Source organism: Gavia stellata, chromosome 4, assembly GCF_030936135.1.
Source record: "Gavia stellata isolate bGavSte3 chromosome 4, bGavSte3.hap2, whole genome shotgun sequence".
In the NCBI taxonomy this organism is placed as follows: Eukaryota; Metazoa; Chordata; class Aves; order Gaviiformes; family Gaviidae; genus Gavia; species Gavia stellata.
Window position 1 is genome coordinate 80,766,957 of NC_082597.1, and position 21,920 is coordinate 80,788,876.

At 43.7% G+C, this 21,920-nt stretch overlaps 1 protein-coding gene across 4 annotated transcripts in view; it reads right to left on the reverse strand.

Moving 5' to 3' along the window:
- Nucleotides 1-21,920, reverse strand: part of LOC104259201 (potassium voltage-gated channel subfamily KQT member 1) — a 508,020-nt gene that overhangs the window by 31,350 nt on the left and 454,750 nt on the right. The window contains exon 17 of one of the 4 annotated variants that reach the window (XM_059815979.1): nucleotides 10,373-10,395. The exons of the other annotated variants lie outside the window; for them this stretch is intronic. Within the exon in view, the coding sequence (XP_059671962.1) occupies nucleotides 10,381-10,395 (15 nt within the window). The 3' untranslated portion in view covers nucleotides 10,373-10,380. Of the gene's footprint in view, nucleotides 1-10,372; nucleotides 10,396-21,920 lie in introns of those variants that run through there. 4 annotated transcript variants of the gene reach the window in all.

Consider the following 21,920-nt stretch of genomic DNA (forward strand, 5'->3'; position numbering starts at 1 on the left):
ACTCACTTGGACCCCATCAATATTTTCTACCATGAAGTGAAAGGCAAGCAATAAAGCCACTGAATAACCAAGACCTTTCAAACCTGCTATGTCAGAAATTGTTTCCGAGTGATCAGAATGTTTTGCTGACTTTTCTTTTTGATGCAGTATGGCCTTTTCTACTTCAGGAACCAGGGATGGATTCAGGTCTAAGAGCCGACTTCATTTATAACCACATTTCTTAAAGACAATTGGGTGCAAAGGCTACCATCTCCTTGCAGCTCCATTGGCAGAGCCAGATGCCCTGAAATCCCAAGCTTTTTGGCAGTTTGCAGGGGAGCTGGGAACCTAGAGGCCAGCTCTGAGGGAGCATTCATTGCTTTGAAAAACCAAGCTCCCCCCTAGGTTGCCAGCCAAGAACTACTGGGGAACCTTGACTCCCAAGTGGGGTGGGAACATGGGGAGCTGAATTGGGCCTCCCACGTCCCAGCTGACAGCCTTAATTTCAGACCTGTTGATTATTCTGGGGTCTGGCTTTCTTTTTTGACATGCAACATTTCAAAAGGTCTCAGTTTCAACTCAACATGAATGAGGGAAATTTGTAGAAGCTTGAAAAAACTTGGCAGGATGGAAAAGCTCTTTCTCACCCATCTAAAGTCTTCTGTTTTCTCCTGGATGAGAGTAGTGGTTTTCAAGCTTATCTAAATTTTTCCCAGTGGAATTGGAGACTCCTGCACAGTGAAGTCATGAGAATAGCTTGCTTTTCTCAGTTATCTTTTGTTGAGCCTTCTGAAGTTGTACACAGACCTCCCTGCGCTGCATTCTGTTGAACAAGAGGGACAAATGCTAATATCCAGTACGGGGACTCCTATGTTCAATTCCTCCCAGAGGACCCTTTTCCTGTGCTCTTCGAATGTCTAGGTAAAGTTATTGCCAGATATTTAAAACTACACCTTTTCTTATTTTGGCCTTAATGAATAAATGCAGCTACCACTACCAGGAGGATCTGTAGCACCATTTTAGAGCCTCATTATTTGAGATGCTGATGTCCAGACTCCTACCGGTTCTTAGCAGCTGCAAAATAAGAACACCTTTTCCATTGATTCCTATCATATGATTTGCCAAAAAAGCGTAGTACTGCCCAAGCCATTTGGCACTTGGGTCCTACTGCACATTTTTCAGTGGTCAGGTCACAATGCAGGAAGCTATTAGAGAGTTAGTTTGAACTGGATACACAGATAACGCTGCTAAAAAGCGCTTCCTCTTGAAAGTACTTGTGTCCTGTGCCACTGTTTGCTAGATAGTTTGCAGTGTGAGCTTGCTCGAAGGAAGTCTCCTTCCAAGCCCAGTTTATGTATGGAAGCTGACATGGAGTCCTCGCTGCAGATGACTCAGTAGGGAGCACGCACGACTGTGTATATCACATCCATACAAAAAACTTCAGCTACTTGCTAGCTAACCAGCCTGCCAGCCAACATCTCAACTGTATTTCCCAAAAAGAGAAGAACTAACAGCATGAGATCTTTGCATCTGTTTTACCCTGACATTAGTACAACTGTCAGAGAGGCACAACTCCAGCGTGTAAACTCTCTGCTTTGAGCCAGGGCTCCAACTCCCTTCATTCGCGGCTCTGACTCACCACCACGCAGTGCCTGACCGCCTCTACAACTGGGTGATGGCTGTCTGCTTGGGGCAGGATTAGGCAACCACAGGTGGCACCACCTGCTGCAAAGCCCTCCCGCCTGGGTTTTCTTACTAATGACTCCTAGACATTTAAGAGCCTGCTCAGTTGCTGAAGGGGAAGCGGCCAAGGGGACAATGGGCTCCTTGTAGTTGTTCAACAGTATCACTTGACTTTACCATTGCCTGGCATTTGGCATAGCATGTTGGGCTGGATGCAAATGGTGTGAGCAGTTGGCTGTGCCTCTCCAGAAAGGTGGCAGGAAGAGTTACAGGTTTATGCTATGTACAATTACACGGAGTGTATGTAACTTTCTCTTTGCCACAAAATCCACCCTTCAGATGGTGATGTGAACTTCTGCAGGCTCTGTCACAGCCACTACAGGTCAATGGGGTACGGCTGCTGCTTTTCTTTATTCCTGTGCTTTCCTTATTGTGCTTTCTGCTCATTTGGATGAAGTACCTAATTAAGCATGTTTCCTGTAGGACAGCCTAGAACCTCACTAGAGCAAAGATGCTACCTGCTAAAAGTGCTGCCTTGCTACCTTTGCCTGCAGCCTAAGGGTATAAGCCAGTGCAGCCTTCTATTGATAAAGCCACCAACAACTGCCACTGTCACTGTCATTGCTTATCGCAAGTCCCAGGCCCATTCTGAGCCAGGGAACTGGCTGTGGAGTCCAGTGCTCCCAGGTGACATCTCCAGAACCTGCAGCTCTGATGTCAGTAGCATCTTCTGTGATGACAGATGGGAATTGCTTACAGCATTTATAAAAAATAAATCCCATGTGGAGGCTAATCTAAAGTCTTCGAGTTCCATTACGAAAGTCATCTATATAGTCCACCCTCTGCACCCTCTCCCCTGCAATCCCTCAAAGCATACAAGAGGTGGGAGGCCCCTAACCAGATCCCCTGAACCCTACACCTTACCTGCCTGGCTGCTCTGCAGCAGAATCTTGGTGTTCAGAGGATTGCTAGGTGAACCTTTCATTTTTATTCTGATGCAGCTTCTTTGTATTCTTAACAGGGGCCACACCGTCTCATGCAAACGAACAGTGTATGCTTGCTTCCTGGTATGCCTCACAGGCATGTGCCCTATGGTTTGGCTTTAATACCAAATAAAGTAATTACAAAAAGCAAAGTGGATGTGCCATCCTCTAGCCTATGCAGAAGAGGTCACTACCACAGCTACCTGTCTTCTCAGGTCAAGCCAAGCTATGAGCAATGTCAGAAAGCCAGGTATCTGTTGACAGACCACAAAGCAAAGCACAAAATCTGTTCTAGTATATGACTGATCTCATTTCTTGTACTGTGCCATCCCACAGTGCCAAGATTAAACCTGGTAAACCAAGATTAAACTCTCTGCTGCTGGTACCAAAGGCACTTCGGTACCCACACGAGGAGGTCCACAGGCAACATATGGAGTACAAGCACCTGAGAGCCCGATCCAGCTCCAGGGAACTGAGAAACAGTGTCCCTCAGACTTCACTTGGAACAGGACTGACTAATAAATTTATCCATATTCATAACTTCACACTTCACCGTCAATTAAAAGGAAGTTCAAGTGACTTTCACCCTACAGCCACAAAATGAGAAGACTTTCCTAGTGCACATGTGTGCACACACACTAGTGGGAAACAATGTAGATATGACTTTTGTATCTAGTCCAAGGCAAGCAAGGGTTTGAAATTTTTGGAGGGCAATGCATATTCGTTTACAAATTCCAGAGGGTCCTTAAATGCTGAATATTAAGAACTCATTGTAATACCAAAGTCCTTGTCAGAATGAGCAATCCAGCACCATTCTTCAGAGTCCATACTTCAGACAGTTTACTTGGGATCAATTTGATTTCAGGTAAGCCAACTGAGAACAAATGAATTTCATCTGCTTTTAAATGATTACATATTTTTGCAATAACGACCACAACTGCTGTGTTCCCTACAAGTCCATTTCCAAACACAAGGACACGCGATTTTGATTTACTAGCACACTTATTTGTGTGAGTTTGGAGATAGCTTCATCTTGTGGGGCTAATTCTCATTTTTCTTCATTCCCTGAGAGCACATCCTGCAGCAAATGCTTGAAACCTAAAAACCTGATGGCATTAAAATGCCTAGATTCATTTACTTCTCTGAATGTCATGCGGTGGAAAGACGAGACAGATTTTCTTGCCTCTGGCCTAGTCCTCTCCTGATCTGAAGATGTCGGCATTGCTAAGGCATCTTGGCTTGGCATTTGTTTTATCTCTTGTTTGCAAAGATACTGTTCTGAATAGTAAGTACTTTCTTCTTTGTGGTACCAAATGACTGGATATTAAAAGGGAAAAATACTGGAGGAAGAGACATTTGTCTTTTCTGAAGAACAACAAACAGAACTAAATGTTGACCTACAGCCTCCAGCTGTCTAGTAGACTAGCCGTACCCAGCTGCAAAACAGCCATCCTTTCTGTAGCCAATGTCCCAACATTCCCATGCATTCACACACTGGCTGATCAAGCAACCTTGTTCACGTCAATGCCGACTCTTCAGATTACTCAAAAGTACCCAGCACAAGTTAATGAAAATAGTGGCAATATTTGTCGCCTTTGATTCAGCTATTCAGTTACTTCTGCTGGTACGTACAAGTTATTGTACTTGTCTGTACTGTAGGCTTTTTAAGAGTGACACTAAATTAAAGTTGACAGCGAATGTCAGTCAGAGAGGCAAGAGGAGGAAGAAAAGGTTTCTGCTATGACATAGCAGATTTACTTGCACAGAAACAACACATGACTTTTGAGTGCTCGTATAGTTACTGCTACATTAACATATTAATGTTCTGTCTTTAATAAATGGAGTTAGAAACAAAAACGTCCTTAAAACCCCTGCCATCCCTCTGCTATCTGGTAGTTCAAATCACAAGAAGTCAGGAATGGGAAACTTTGAGTTATGCAGCTTAATATGGCTATGTTGCACACTGCTATTAAAAAAAAAAGGTCAGATTAAAAAAGTTAAGCACTAGTCTTTTTTTTTCTCTATTTAACAACCTGGAACTCTCCTGAATTCAGGTGGTAATCCCTTTTCTTCTAAAGGACCTCACTAGGGCCAGCCCTTTATTCAGTAATGGCTGCATAGGAGCTCCTGATTGTGCAAGCACCCAGTGGTTAAGGCACCCACTGAGAAGGGGTCAGTTTTCTCCTTTGCCTGAGGGGTGGAAACTCTCGTCTCTAGTGGTGACTGCACTCACAGCTGGGAAAGAAATTGTGCCCTCTCTGACTCCAGCTAAATGCATCTTTCATGGCTGGTAGTCATGCGGAGTAGGCTGAGCAGAAAGGCCAGGAATGACCTTACCCTCTCAGGATAGCCCCGTGAGTGTGACACTTGGAGGGGAGAAATATGTGCCTGACCCCCTCCAGGAGCTGAAGTCAGATCCCCTGTACCCAGAGGAATATAGCCATTGTTAAAGCAGGAGTCATACCACCGCTGTCACCCTCTGGGCTCAGAGGGAAAGCCACACTGACCACAGCATTTCATACAGAGCATCATTCAATGGGCTTGCTCAGAGATTGCCGAATGAATCGAGTCGTTTGTGTGAAATATGTAGAAAAATGCCACATCTGTGGTCGTGACAGGGCTTAACTATGAGGCAGACGCTGAGCAGCGGAGTCCTGCCAAGGCAGGGGCACTGCTGGGCACACCCCGCAGCAGAGACCTAAGTACATTTGTACACTTCTGTGTACAAAGCTGCGGGTGCTGGGTCTAAGGTTTGAGTGGGAGGTGCTGAAGTCTTATTTTGGGTGCCTAAAGCCTTTTATAGCTCTAGATATGCCTACAAAAAGCCCATTTAAATCCACAGAAACACCTTTGTTAATGACAAGGTCAGGCTGCTAGTGCTACACTGACCAGGGCTGGTATGGCCAGGCTGCTCTATAGCAAGGAAGGAGTCCTTCAACAAATGCAGGAGTCCAAGCACAGCATCTACACCACCACCGGCGATGGCAGCAGCAACCACCGCCCCCTTTGATTTCTAGGATGCCCATTCACCCTCCTACTTTCTATACCCCCAATTCCAGTTAGCCCATGTAACCTGCCTTGTGCACAACCCCCTGCAAACTAGACCTCTAAATCACACCCTGATCTCCCCAACTGCGAGCATCAAATTGCTCACTCCAACCGTGTTCTCACACACCAAAAGCACACGGCATCTCCAAACCTCTGCTCCGGTCCTCTTCTTGGATAAGGGTTCATACTATCGCTCTTGGAAAGCACAGCAGTAGCATTGGCAGCAGCAAACCAGATAGGTGCTCAGATGCTGGAAAACATTTTATATTTGTGCCTTCCCTTAAAACTTGCAAACCAGCAAAGTTGGAAGCATTTACTACCCTTCCCTAACCCAGCCCTAAGAAGTGGTTTATGTACTCATTAGTGAGATGGCAATCACGGGATGGGAGTCCCAGTGCTAACGATGAAATTGCCCCCAGGATCAAATGGTACCAGCTGTCCGACAGCACCCAGCAACACTCGCCCAGGAGTGCAAGGCAGCGAACGGAGAGCACTGTGTTCAACTGAAATTAAAGAGCTGATGCAGACACGCTGATCTATCCAGCCATTAATACTGGATAAATTCGGTGTAATGCCTTGTGAAAAATCTGTTTGTCACTTCCAGATGCTCATGCTTGTAGCTCGTTACTGAGCTTGGGGGGCTCAGATGTAAGTAATTAACATCCTAGCCCTGTTAACATTCCACTTTCATTCTGATGAAGCATCACATTGTAAAGCAGACAACAGTGAAAAGCATGTCCATTTTCAAATTGTTTAAATATATTAATCATATGAGCCGGGATGGATTTTAATTAATCATTTTTTAACTTGTGTATGGGGGGGTGGGATTAGCTGACGGAACTGCACAATGTCACTGCCAAAAGTCCCCGCTCTTTTAATAACTGTGTATGAAATTAGAGGGAAAAAAAATCTTTAGCTTAGTGACCAGACCAAAATATATTTTTACAGCTGCCAAGGTTCTCATTGAAGATATAAACCAGAATCTAAAGGGATCCTGTGTATGTGTGTGTTGCATTAAGATATCCTACTTACAACAGCACTAACATTAGTTTTGTCGGAGGATGAATGGTGGAAGGGGAGGGCGAGGGCTTGGCAGCGGTTGCACTCTGGCCAGCGCTGTGTTAATACATCCAAACAAAATCATTTAGGGAGACAAATTTCATGCCACAAGCTGCTGCTTTATTTAGCGTGTGCGTGATGGCTATGAAGGGTCTGGATTCCCTCCTGTGTTCCTCAGGTGGTGGATGAGGCTGGGGCAGTGCGAAATTGAAACTCGGCACATAGAGAGCTCTGCTCATGCTATTGCTAACTGAAAGCCAAATATTTAATGCAGTGCCCAAATGTATGATTTGGAAGCGACTTTGGGCTGGGGAGAGCTGCCAGCTTGCTAGCACCGGGATCTGAAGCATCTTGGAAAGACTCAGCAACCCCCCCTGCACCTGAAGGTGGGGATTCATAGTCAGCTTATGCTGATCTAAACCTGTGATAAAACAGGAGGCTGTCCTGCCTTAGACCATGACACAGCACACTAAATAATGTCATGTCCTCTGAGGCCGGTTTGCTTGAAGGATGGGAGCCTTGGTGAACAGGATGGCAGACCCAGTAACACAGTAATCGTCCCCACGTCTAGCCCAGTTGAACCTGAGGAGCTGTTCTCTGAGTAATGTTCCCCCCAAAATTTACCGGCTATCTTATTTTTGTGCAGACTGGTGTTGACTGTCCTGTCCCCTGCAGCCCCCATTGCAAAACAGAAGATGCCCGTCACTCTCTTAGACCACACTGACGCCACCCAAAATTATTGAAGCCGCTATAGCATACATGGGAGAGTTACCTTCCGTCTGCTGAAACCAACGCAGGTGTTAACAGTGGAAATACTTTAAAGTGCTGAAGCTGTTTGTCTTTTAGTAGCTGGACTTGATGCATTAACCTATTGCTCACAGGTGTCTCATCAAATGGGAATGATTTTCAGGCAGTAACATTTTGTCCAAATCCAAACTTAATTGAAAGATGTGACTTTCTATGATTTCTATGATCCGTTCGAACACCTCCAACTATACAACGAATTTTCTTTTATTGAAGCATTTTCTTTCTTAGGGGCCATATTTCCTTTTCATTCTGCCATACAAGCCCCAAGAATGATCAAAGTCTCAAACGGAATCCCAGCTGAAAGTGGTTACAAGAAACTGGAGATAATAAAACAAATATTGTAAGACCCCTAATACAAGCAGCTCGCATAAAAAATGAGCAATCGAGAAATATCTTTGCAAGTCCTCTTTTAAGTTCATTTAGTACATATATTACACGAGCGCTGAAGATCTAATGTCATAATTCTCCAAAAGTACCATAATGCTGTTTCCACTTAACCTAGAGATTTTCAGCAAATTTTGCAAATAAACAAATGGCTTCATGACATGTATTAAATTCAAAGTGAGCAAGATGAAGATACCAGAACAAAACAAAGTACACAATAAAAGAATAGTCATAGCTTATAAATCACAGTTTATAAATCGCAGATTATAAATCTCAATTTATAAATCACAGATTATAAATCATAATTGCCCTTCAAAATCTGCCACCCAGACTTTTGAATTTCTTTTCTGATGCTGGTGGCCTAATCTGTGTTCAAATTACCACTTGGCACTTGTAATAAATTCTTAAGATGAATGCAGAAAGAAATATTAATTTGTTCTATTAATTGTGTTAGAAAACGCTATGCAGCACTTGAAACATACCCTTTCAGATGAATGGAAATGAAATGTTCCTTTACAGCCTATTTCTCCTACTTTTCACAAAAAAGTTCAAAGAAATCAGAAACGGCTCTGGGAAGGCAACTAGTATTGTAACATATTTTCCTGGAGAAAGGAATAATTTGGATTTTTTTTCTGCAGATTGAATCTGAAGCACATTTGAAAAATGGTCAGGAGCCATATGTCTGAAATCTTCAAGGAATATTAAGGCTAACAGGCTAAATGTCTGCCTCCGAGATGCTCTAGAGGATGCAGATTGGCTAAATGATGTCCAGCCTTTGAAAACCTGGATATACTCCAACTTGGTGCTTGGAGAAAAGGGCCTTAATGAGTCTTTGGTATCTGCGTCTATTGTTCAACAGAACATCTTGAGCTGGGTAAAAGATGGATGTAATTTGTGAGGATCTAAACCTAAGGCAGCAGCTCTTCCCCTTATATGCACTGCTTCAAAGGCTTCCTGTGAAGCCTTGAAGATCAAGGAAAAGGGAAAGATCAAGGAGAAGGGAATGAACTATCTCAGTCTGACCTGCCCTTTGGCCAAGCTGTCTGGGGAGGTGGCATGTGGGGGCTTTTAAGCCATTCTGCTATGAAACCCAGCAAGGGAGCATGAGGTCCACGGACCCACAAGTTCGGGTGGCGTTGCTTCTGCCTCTGTCAACCTCATCAGCTGCACCATCACTGGGACCAGAGGATCTGGGAAGTCACACGCTGCTGCCGCTGGGGAGTTGCACTCTTTCTCTCCTACCCACTAAAAAGGGAAAGGTGCTTGAAGGTTTACCTCTTTTTTTACCATCTTGGGGGGAAGGGAATTCCCAACTACTACTAAAAGAAAATACAGGGCAGGACTCAGGACTAAGAAATAACTTGGAGGGACTCAGTTCAGGACAAGTTTCTGGAAGCCCTCAGCTCTATGAATTTGCAAACTGTGAAAGTAAACAGCAAAAAACCCATGTGGACAAATGTAGTCCATGGCCCCCTTGACTCTATGCATTCTGTAAAGGGTCTTTTGAACCCTGACAGCAGAGCCTCACCACTGCTGGTGGTCCCAGCTGCGTTCCTGCCAAGGGAAAAGAGGAAGAAGATGTGAAGCTACTGAATGGCATAAGGAAATTTTTAGTGTAATCTTCTGAAAGATGATTAGCTGGAACACATTACAGAGACTCAGCAAATACCTAAATTCCCATCAGGTTGGATTGGATGATGAGAGGGTCACCTTGAGACTTAACAAGTTTATGAAGTCCTAAGAGATTTTTAGAAAGTATTATTAAGTCTTGGTGAAGACAAACATGGAAACAAAAAAGACAGCTCTGCTCATGTCTCAAGATAGTCTTGCCTCCAAGAGTACACTGTTCCCGTCTACCTTAAATGTCTTTAAAGTGTGCTGTTCTTTGTTTCTATTCTGCTTCACAATTGCCCCCAAAGTGAAAAGTACTTCAGATGAAACAGAAAAACTCATTAGCAAGTTCTACCAAGTGTACAACATCCAGCCTCCTGAATCTGGACCAAGCCAAGAAACGTAATGGAAATTCTTACTGTGTATGAAAATGGTTATTGTCACAACTTCAAAGCTACTCAACCAGCTTTCTGCGTACTTAATCTGCTTTTTACATTTCACTAGTATACTCAAAATATATTGCCAGTATGTCCAACCATTACAATAAACATGCAGTGTTTGTGTTGGCATCTAAGGCACAATTATGCATTTGCTTGTTTGCGTTTTGAAGCACAAGTAAGCTATGCCAGTTTTCCTGATACTCAAAAATGAACAGAATGGACACTTTTGATCTAATAAAAGTTGACTGAGAGAGTTATGAGCAACTAAAAAGCTGTATTCATAGATGACAGAATGGAAATTGCATTCAGTCTTCATTGTTGTGATTTGTTGGTGCACAGCCATAATAAAACATCTTCAGTCAGCTTTGACGGAAGATGCAAGTCTGTTACTCCGATGGAACCTGTGGGAATAACAAAAAGCCTTTGTCTCAGATGTGGAAGGGTCTCCAGCATCCTTTCTGGACAGCACTGTCCCTCTAAACTAAACACACCTCTAGTCTAAAATCTTTTATTCAACCATGGAAAATAATGGAAATGAAGGTGCATGGCCAAAAATCCTATCCTGCCCTGGGAAAGCATTTTGAGAAAGATCACTATGGGCAGCAGTTACAGGAGTCCTGTCATAAAACAAATGAAGTCTGGGCTTATAGTAGCCCCAGATGTGCCAGGCCTCCTGAAAAGAAAATGAGAGAGAAGGCCAGTTCTGTTTCCCTTAGTCAGGAAACAACAACAGTAAATTATCCAGTACAGAGCTGTGCTGCTTCTGGTACCCAAAGCAGTTCATTTACAGCCTGTGTGGGTCTCTCTGCCCTCTTCTGCAACTGATAACCCCTTTGGGTCTTCCTCAAATGAACGAGAAAACGAGCCTGTAGGTTCTCAACCCCTATTTCCCTTCAACGAGGAGAACGTTAAGAGCTGTTCAGGTCCCGTAGGCTGTATTTATTTTGCATTGCTGTAGCCCTAGCGAGAAGGAGCGCTAGCACGGCACGGGGGCTGTTGGGGTAGGTGCTGTGCAAGCGGAGGAGAAAGGCGCCGGTGCCTGCCGCAGGGTGATGGGGCAGTGCACAGCCCTGCAGCTCTGGTGATCCACGCTCTTTTGTTCCGTCGAGGAAAGCCAGCTAGGTCTTGTTAGCATTTGGCCTTAGGAAGAAAGGGTTAATTGCCCCAGTTTTTGCCAGCTGGGGCGGCGCTGAGCCAACAGAAAATTGGGAGGGGAAGCAGGACAACCAGCTCTTCAGAGTGGGAGGGGAAAGAGGCTGCCAGGCCTTGCTGTTTGTGTTTGTATTTCTGTTTTAAGTTCTGTTTTGAAATAAATCACTTTATTACACCTCTGCAAAGTACTGAGTTGTATAAGCCAGCCCTGCGATACAGCCTACGATCTTGCAGAAACAAAGTCTATGGGCACATGTAGGAATACAAAGGCAAAAGAAGATAGGCTGTGGCCTCAGCAGCTACTTGTGCTGGCAGGAGCAAGTATCTGCATAAAAGCAAAACTAGGAAAACATCCATTTGATATACTTTCCAAACTGCAGCTTGATTCAGTCAAGGCTCAGCTCCTTTGTTTCAGTCCTACTACTGCTTGTTTTTCAAATTGACTATTTGCTGCAGGAATTTTGTTTTAATTTAGCAGGCAGCTGGAGCTTATTAAACATGATTTTCCATGGTAGTATTTTACATCAGTACTTGATAATGGCATACCTGTAAACACCCTCTATAACGAGCACCTTTAGGCGCCGGTGGAATCCGCCTGCTGCAGTTGGCGTGGTGGGGATGCTGAGTAACAACGGCGCGGCAGCTTAAGCCCAAACTTTCTTCAATGCATTTTTCCCCTGTTTCCTAATCTCTCCTGACATAATGTTGAAAGTTATTACTTAGCTGCATAAAGAAAACCATCTGTCAATTATTTACCTGCTTACATGTGGGACCAGGTAGCCAGAAGCTGTTACTGCAAGCCAAGGCCAATGCCCAGCTTCCGAGAAAGCAGAAATCCAATTACAGTCGTCTGAATCAACCATCTATCTAGGGTAAGTCAATAAAAATCTGTTCTCCGTCAGAGAACAACTGAGATTCCTCCAGATACCATTTTTGACATCCAAGTCACGGCTGAGTAGCCCTTAAACTTCTTTTGAGAGCTCTTGGAAAATGAGATTTTTAGCAGCTGTAAGTAAGCATTTAAGTGCACATCTTGCTGAATAGATATATAGAGATTGTTCATACTCATCTAGGAAGTGTATCCTCCTCGTGTTGTGTAACAAAAATGCTAACATCTGAGCTCCAGTCAGCATCCAGAGTGCTCTTGTCATAAGTTACAAAATTTACTGCTTCTCCAGTTTTCCTGGTATGAAGACTGGACTCTTCAGACGTACCTGGTGCCTGCTGAAGCCTGGTCCTGACAGAGTCACTATGAGTTTAACAATAATTTCAGTGGAAGTAGACTCTGAATAGAGGGCTTTGGCTATGTGTGCCTTGACTAAAATGCCCATTTTTTTTCCCTTCCATCCTGCAAATAACAGGAAACTGTACCAAAGGTTTTGTGAGGCTGCTTAGAAAGTCCATCTGGGAAAAAAGCCGCTCTTGAAGAAACTTGTGTGCTTTCCTCTCTCATGACCTGTAAGCAGATTTTTGCTAATGTTACTTCACACAAGTTATTTTCTGCTACGGTTGGTAGACTCACTTGAGTTCTGCGTATTTCTTATTGGGCTCCCTGGAGATTAAAAAGGGAAAACGAAGACTTCTTGTTTTAGGCTTGTGTGCTTGAATTTGCTGTAGCATAGTTGTCAGTGGATACTGCCCCCCTGGGTTCACAGAATTGGAAAAGAATTGAAAGCCAGTGTTTTACACTGCCCTTGCTTGAAATTAAAAGATATCTTTTGATAAACAGAGATTCTGCCATTTAAAAATCTGGCTCATGTTGTAACGTTTTCATTTTTGTTGTGATTTCTTTTTTCCTCTGGTAATTTCTAAGGAGAGGCTAGCAGTCCTGAAATAGAGTCGTCTAGATGGCTCTTTACGGACACCCTGGATGCAAGCCGGGTAAATGCAGTCAGTTTGGTGGGGGTGCCTCATCTGAGACTTACTAAAAGAAAAAAAGCCTAATTCCCAAGGAATTTACACAATATATTAGCAGCAATATTGCCAGGCGTGCCAGGGGAGGGTTAAAACACTTGCTAATAGATAATTCCAGGCATATGTTACCCACTTCCCTGCAGAAGGACTGAAAGCTTGAGGAATATATTTTCTCTGCCCCCCCACCCCTTCAAACTGGATGGATTAATAGAACTGTTTCCTTGAATTACTTACTTGCAAATCATAGCAGTTATAACATGAACTTCCAGAAATAACGTGCTAAAGATTTTGTAGAAGATAAGCTCGGATTACATAAATAGCATTCACGTAGCAGTGTGTCAGCTACTGGAATAACTGCGTGCTGGCCTTAACTTTGCGGAGGATCTTTTATTTGTGGATGCTCCATCTTTTCAAGAATAGAAAGAAGAGGAAAACAAAACACACTTAGTGTTGGTTACAGTGAGATCAGTTAGGTCAGTGCTGAGCATTTCTGAAATCCCAGACAATGGGAGCTAAAATGCTTATTGTGCTGGCTGGATAGGAAAAATGTGGAACCTATAGAAGCCAGAAGCAAAATGGCCAGCTTAAGGCAGCATTATCAGCAGCTGCTTTTCAGTCTTAAATAGAAAGTGCTTTTTAAGGAGGTCTGTTGGGAATACTCCTACAACTAAGTGAACCCGTAACAGCGTGCTGGTGATGACTAAGTAAATGGAGATGGAGGAGGAGAGTTCAATGGCTCCCAAAGGAGTTGCCATATTTCTTTCCAGGATTTCTTGGACAGAAGTATATGTCTGAGCTGTTTGTGATGCCTTCATAATGAGTATGGTCCTTGTGAGACCTAGTACGCGTGCACTGCTCCAATGTTTTGGTGTGTGCGATGGGTCCAACACACTTGGCACGCCTCAGGCTCAGCGGCTGCACCTGTACTCGTAACACAGGGCTAAGCCCGGACACCTGATCATCCGCACTGCTAAATTGCTACCATGGTGCCGGCTCTGTTTGGGCCAACTCTTGCCCTCCCAGACAATATGTGGGTATGGAAACACTTCTCTGTGACAGAAGGTAAAATAGGATGGGCAGGAACTGTGCTGAGCCCATTGGCCAAGCGCAGGAGAACGGGCCCCGTGCTGTTTTGTTTCATGTTAAAAATATGACCACTGTGTACAGGCTGCAAAACTGAGCTAGGATGCCTTTTGCTGCTCTACAGGGGACCTGTCCTAGATGTGCAGTTTGTACAAGCAGACAGTTGTACAAAATCTTCAGATTTTCCTGGGACAGAAACAGAAAATTGGATGAATTTGCATAAAGGATATTTCAGGATTTATAACTTCCTTTCAGCGGTTTTTTTATGACAGTTTTGCCAGCATCCTGTGTTGCTCTTGCATACAAGATGCTGCACAGTCAATGCAGCAATGGAGAAATCGCTGCTTTGCTACAACTTAAGGATAAACTCTACTTACAGCTCACAGTCCAAGGATGCTCAGACCTAACCATGGATGCTAGTGAGACCTAGATCCTCCTCTTTTTGGCTCTTAAACCACCTCTCCCATTCAGGACGAGCTTCCTCTAAACCCATTTTGTCATCAGTTTATAATTTCTTTTTCAGAATACTTAATTTGTACCTGCAGTGGGAGTAGCTTGACAGGACAGAGAACTACTGTCAGGGGCACACATGCTGCAAATGCCATTGGAGGCAAGTCAGCTCTTTCAAAGACATTTTTAAAATATCATCTCCACAGCTTGTGTGGCCATTTGTTAAAAACAAATGGCATTTGGGGAGTCTGGAAACCAGGAGCAGCCATTAGGTGGATCTAAAATATGTGTCATCTGTTTAGTGTTGTATCCCCTTACGCACTGTCTCTTCTCAGAAGGCCAGTCCCTCGAGATTTGTGAGATCAGAGGGAAACAGGAGACCCATCTGCAACCTGCTGATTAGCCAGTCATCAACAGATTATCTCCTACAAAGGGATGAGGGTAATGGGCTGAGGCCAGCTAAGTGCATATATGGTAGTGAAAGCACCAGTGCCACAAAGATGGGAAAGACCAGATGATGTGACTTCTGGGGAGGGCACCTTTAAACAGACAGAAAAAGAAGGGTGGGATTGTTGGGTGAGTCACTCCAGAATATTTGGCGTCGGTATCAAATCAATGGGTTCAGCCTGGTCTTGCGGTTTCCTTTCTTTCTGGGCACAGATCTCCACAAGCCGGAGGAGCTGGTGGGTGTACGGTATTTGCAACCGCTTTATTTTCTCTGGGCTAAAAATACTCTGCAAACTTTGGTTTTATTTTCCATTCCTAACAGCTGAGCCCTGGTCTGGAGGGAATGAATGTGTTATCCCACTGTGAAAACATCTAAACAGGTGGAAAGGACAAGGGAGGGTAAAAGGGAGGGTGGGGAGTCTGGTTTTAGACAGAAATCCTGTTTCCTTTCTAAAAACAGAGTGAAGGTCCTGTAGGTTATTTTAAAGCTAAAACTTGTATTCCCATTCTCATCTATTTGCTTATGTGAAAGAGCCTGGTGTTGGGAGACATCAGGAAGAAACTAGTTACGGAGACACTGCGAGTGGAAAGAGAAAATTGTGGGCACTGTGCTGCTGTTTTAGCCAGACCCAAGCACCCTGCCAATAAGCTTCATTTTTCACCTGTAACTTCTGTTATGCCAGCTGGAGTCTCCCATTCAGCTTTGCCAAAGTGCTTTCTTTCCTTTTCTTCTGAGAAAGCTCTTTCTGAAAACCGTGCTAGTTCTGAGACAGCTCTGTCGAAGCATCTCGGTGCTGACTGGTGGTGCTCTTTCTGTAGCCATCCCTCTGCCTCAGCACAGAAAAGGCTATCAAAGAGGCTGAATTGTGCTAAATGTTATGTTTTCCATTTTTCAGTATGGAAATATTTTCCATTGAGAAGCATGATCCTGCCTGGTAAGACTCTCTTCATCCAAATCCTGTCTGGATTGCAAGTAAGTCTGCAAAGGCAAGGGCTAATGCACTAATCCATTCTGGTACTGTATGTCTTTACAGAAGCTTTTTTAGAAAAGAAAAATAAGAATAAGGGTCCAGAGACTTGTACTATACAGAATGCAATCAATAAAGTTATTCAAAGTTTTACACAAAAGCACTCACACAGATCATTAGGGCAGAAACTTTAATCCACTGAGGTTTAGAAATGAGGAATTTCTTAAGCAGCACCTGAGATATTTTTTTTCTCTCCAAGTCTGCAGGGCTTTGTGGATTGTAAATCCTGCCAAAACACTTTTTCAAATAAATATTGGGGAGGAAAAATAAAAAGAGGAGTAAAGGGAAGCCAAGCTGAACTCTGATAAACAGTCCCAAGGTTTCAGCCCTTTCAGGGGTCACTGACTATTGCCCCAAATTCTCCCCTAGGTGATGGAAGTTAGTAAATAATCATAAACAGTGGGGAGGAAAAACGGTGCTGGTGAGAAGAACAAAACCATGCCGGTTTCATCTTTCCTACACCTGAGCCTTTGGGTAGGCTTTGAATTCCCTTAGACATGCCTCTTGCCATTCGTACTTTTTCTGCTAAACAAGGGCTGGCTACACCCCCCGCCTGCCCTTACTGAACGACAGGTTGGGGCTGTGTGAGCCCTGGATTTGCCTTGCCTGTCCAACAGCAGTTTTCTATCTTTCAGCAAAGGCAGCTAGGCTAGAGGAAGGCCAATGGGTCAAGCACAAAAGGACGGGCACCCTTCCTCTGGCAGGCAAGCACAGCTTGGAGGGTGCTCTTACGGGTGCTGAGTCTTTCTCTGCAAGACCATCGGTTGGAGTGCACCGGAGGCAGCCCTGTGGGCCTGCTGTCAGATTAGCAACACAGATGAGTGATGTGTTGGTCCAGCAGCCCAGCCTCAAGATGGTGCCTGTGCAGCCCTGCAGACATAGCTGCAGGTTAGGCATGAGCCCCACAAGTTCCTGCAGGTGCTTTCCAGCCATTGGCATGAGGATGACCTGGAAGAGCATCCTAGAGGTGGGTACCGGGCTGAGATAGTTCCATGACTATCAGTGGTGTGCAGCTGTCTAACAGAATGTTCTTGGCCAAGGCGTTTGGCCACAGAAGGGGCTTTCCTACGTGACAATTCACCTGACACCAGATGTGAGTTGTCCTGGTGAACCGTGATTCCTCCCAGACCTTCTGAAAAATGTGTGAGATTGGCAACAAAGCAGGGGGATTGTGGAGCTCTTGCAAAAGATAGCACTGGGACCATACATTGCTCTTGTGGCAACTTCTGTCACCATTATCATTTGCATGTCCTCTTTGGCTCAAAGCAGAGAGAGGACTGAGAGGTGGACTAGCATGTGTGAACTATGCGATAAATTAATGAAAAGACACATCTAGCCTACGTACTATACTCGTATAACCCAGACTGTTGCATGTGTCACCTCTACATTTATTGGACACATTTTATTTGCAGTAATGTTGGCATCAGACTGCGTGCTCATTTAAGCTGTCTGTATTATGCCTGCACAGTAGGTCTGGTGGAGCTGTGACGTATGGTCCTTCTCCTCCACCAGAAGAAGATCTGTGCCCTCTACAGTGGAAACTTAGGTGTCCCGCTGTTGTAGGTCAGTGGTTTTCAAACTGCTTGGTGAGGCTGGGTGCCTGGTCTACAGCTGTCTTGGATAGCCATATAAACCAAGGACTTGCAGACTCATTAGTTTTATGTGAGGCTGAGTTCATTTCAGGACTACCAAATGCCCTTTGGTCCATCATGGTTGGGAATGGGTGATTTAGGCTTGCTTGGGGTGCCATATCTGCTTGAGGGTAAGGGAGAACATGTGTGAGAGCTCCTCAGAGATTGCTTCTGCTTCATATAAGCCACTGGAGCAAAAGCAAGTTGGCAAGTGAGTGTTCCTGCCTTCAGCAGGTAAATGGAGATTGTTATGATTCGTTCAGACTCCACAACAGAGCAGTTGCACTAATGGCCATTAAAACGAATTCAGAATAAGATCAAAAAAAAGTACAGGCAGAACAACCATTTGGTTGTGTCACCACCAACAGAAATATTTTCACTTCATCCTGATTACAAATACTCACACTTAAATACTGAAAACACTGTGAAGCGGAGGCTGATGTTCTAGAGAGCACCTGTGAATTAGAAGTGAAGGAAATGCAGTATGGTCAAAGCCTGGCATAGCTAGTCATTCAGGGACAAACCAGAAGCAAGTGGCTGGGGGAGCAGAATGGAGAAAGACAACTGGAGAAAGAAAACGTGAGGAGGGAAAAAATGATTTTGCTGCCTGACTGCTGGTTTCAAGGTTAAAGAGAAATGATGAAATCAAAGCGCCCATTAATTCTAACTATTTGGTCTAACTTAGTTTGCTAATGCTGCAAAACCACTGGTTCACTTTTATCTAAAATTGAAAAAGCGTAATTCAAAGCCTGTTCAAAGAGAATAATGAGATAGCCTGGAAGACCATTACCTAAAAAACGGTTACAATTATATGTTATCTGTGTGGACTCAAGTTTTTATTAGCTTGCATTTGCCCTCCAGGGCATCAGACAAAGGCCATCTATTTGTTAGGCTTTGGAGGAGAGCTAAAATCAAGCTGTTTTGGACAGGGTTGAGGGCAGGACCCCCATATCTCTCTCTGGGATTTCCTAGAGAGATGTAAGCATGCGTGACTTATGCAGTGACTTTACCCTGTGCATGTACTGCACCAGAGATTTGCAAATGCATGGCGAGAGTTCTCTGGGGTTTGTAGATGTCCCTGTATGGGCTGTAGCAGTAGCTCTGACTTGGCTACAAGACTTAAAATCGTATCCCAGACAAATGGCCAATTTTTTTTTTTTTTTCAGCTGAGCAAGATTTGTGGACAGAAAAACTGGAATCAGACACAGGGGAAGCAGGAGCGGGGGGGGGCTCCTGTACCTCCTGTTGGTTAAATACCACTTGCCCTAGTGTGCTGGTGGACGCCCGATAATCTTGTCTGAGTTGCATATATAATTGCTGTCGGCGTACTTTACAGCTTGTGTAGAGGCAGTGTAAGTATGTTATATCCAAGTAAGTTCATAATACATCGGACAGTTGAAAGTTGTTGATTCTTACTTTGCCCATCATAAGCCCAGTCTCTCCCTCTGCAGCTGTGATTTAGTAACAGGGTACTGTTTTGCAGTCTCAGATTACTAAGTCTTTGAGTCCAAAATTAATTCCTTGCATAACTCAGTTGAAATTAATGGATTGATTGATACTGATGATTTGATGTTATTCTGTTAAACTGTTTTTGCGAAGACAGAAAAATGTGTCATGGTATGTTTATTTGTACACTGTGGAGCATAAATGAAAGAGTTGATTCAACTGTTTTATGAAAAAAAGGACAATAATATCTTGGCTGTCAGTACTCTATTGTATCTTTATTGCCTTTGATTCTTTATGGCCTTTAGTGGCTTCAGTGGACTTTGCATCAGACAGTTACTAATTCATCTTCAAATCTTTACACAAATGACAACAGCAAGTTCACTATGCATGTGAATTTCTTAATCTTCTGGGAAAATTTTAAGTCTACCTTGTAAACCAAAGACCTAACGGTAAGTTCTGAGGCTACTTCTGTCACCCCTATAAAAGGATCGTTTATCAGCCATCTGATGTGTTTCCTTGCCAAACTGCCAACATGAGGAAAAGTAGGTTGTGTATGATGCTGTGTGTAAAGTCAGATAGCCATCGGCAAATGGTGACTTTTAATAGATGCTTTTATAAGAAGAAGAGGTGTAAAATGTTGTCTAGTGGAGGATGATGGCTGAAGACTAAAGGAAAGGATACTCCGAGATGGAAAAACTGTTACTTCAATGTCTAGTCCTAGCATACCACATGTGAAAAAGAAGTTCAAGGTTCCACTTATTTAAGCTGTTTGGGACGAGCCATGCTGCAGAGGTGGAGCAGAGGAGGAGATATAAATCTCTCTGCATGCTCTCTAAGACTTGAAGAGAGCTCTGGAAAGAGCTCCTTGCAAAAACGGTTTTAAGAAAAAAAGGTGGAGAAGTAACTGTTCTAGTCTGGATTCAGATCCAGACAAAGCTTAAGGTGAATAAAGACAACTCCTCTGGCAGAGCTTTGCAGGTGACATGGAATGGTGTCACCAGCCCGTCACCATGCTGACCTGAAATCTTACATGCTCTGGCTGACCTGATCGAATGAATGTTTCTTCCACTCGGCTGCTGCTTCTCTGAAAGTATTGAGCCACAGTCCCTGGGGTGAATGTAGAATTTTGCTCGTTATTATTACAGACCATTACATCTCCCGTGCCAGTCACTGGAAACCTGCCTGAAGAGACATAGATCGCCATGCAGCAACAGCCAGAACCTGGATCCCAAAATACCCCTCAAAAGGCTGCACAACGGTAAGCGCTGGATCATTCTGAAGCACTCCCAAGCCACGACTGTTATTTTTCTCTGCTAAAAATCATTAAAAAACTCTGAGGAGGAACACAAATAACAGGGATGAAAGCCTAATCTTTGTCAGAGATCCAGACACTGACTGTATTGTAGTTTCAGCACGGGCATGTGTCTGACATAAAATCAAGGAGGCAGATAAAATGGGAGCACTCAATGCAATCGTGCAAAACTAGGATTTAACCCTTTTCCAGCCTAAGCAGTTGCAGCCTGGAGTGAATAGTGACCGTGTATTTTGTAAAGGAGGAGTTGTTTTTGTTTTTGTTTTAAAAAGAGCATTCAGATCAGCTGAGTTTGAGCCAATACTGAAAACAGAGCTGCCAAATTTATCATTGACCAGAAGATTTGTATGGGGCCAAAGGCAGTTGGTACAGCGAGATTAGAAGCAGATTATCAGCACGTTTTTAGCTTTATCTGTTTCTAGAAGCAAATAATTAGCCTCAGACACAACCTCAGCTTTAAATAAGCTTTTAAATATAAATTATTGGTGTGAAAAGACTGATAAAATTTATAGAAACTGTTATTTCTGCCAGAAGAAATTAATTCCCAGAGGAATTAATTTCAATCAATGTGGTTTCCGTAGCACTGCTACATTTTTGCCAGGAAAAGCCAATTTCAAGAAACTCATTTAGTTCCTTATTTCAAATCCTCGGTGTAACCTGCCTGAAGAAAAAGGGGAAAAAAGAGACAGTACTGATGTCAGAACTCATTTACCTTCTGGAGCTTTGTTACAAAACTGAGAAAATTGCTGGTAATGGCTTTTTTTAGGAGATGAAGTGAGTTGATTCATCCCGGTTTCTGAATTGCACGTGACCCAAAAGCCCCGACTGGAGCACAGCCGACCGGCTCCCAGCACGAGTGCTGTGAAACGTGGGCTGCGTAGCCGGGGCTCATCTAGCCCATGGAGGGATTGTCACCCGGGGAAATAAGCGTAATGTCATTGAGAAATGGCATTCGTTTGTGCTAGTGTCACGTGTGTCCTAAATGTAGGTCGCTGATAACTTTGGAAATGAAGGGAACGCTCATGGTTTGTCAGGAATATCCAGGTTTCCTTATGATCTTCTTGAGAGCCTGGATACCTGATGTCACCTTTTTTCGCTTAAACAGCCTTGCGGGAAGCATTATAGGGGAAAAAAGAGGTCTGATTTTAAACTGGTATGTTTATGTGTTTTTTCAAAGCAGTGAAGATTCAAGTAGTTTCCTTATGCCCCGTTCCCTTACGTTGCTTTGAAAGCCTCAATTATAGAAATTAAGGACCTTTCTGGAGACTAGGGAGAAGTCCTTTTTCATCTTTGAAAACTTATAAATGTTTATTGGAAAAAATGAGGTTAAAAAAAAATACTGTCCTGTATCTCAACACAGACAAAGTGATAAAAGCAAATGAGAAGTGAAAGAAAACTTCGTACACTGGGCTAGGCTCTACAGGTGATTTTTGTAAGATGAAACTTTATGCTGCTGGTATTCT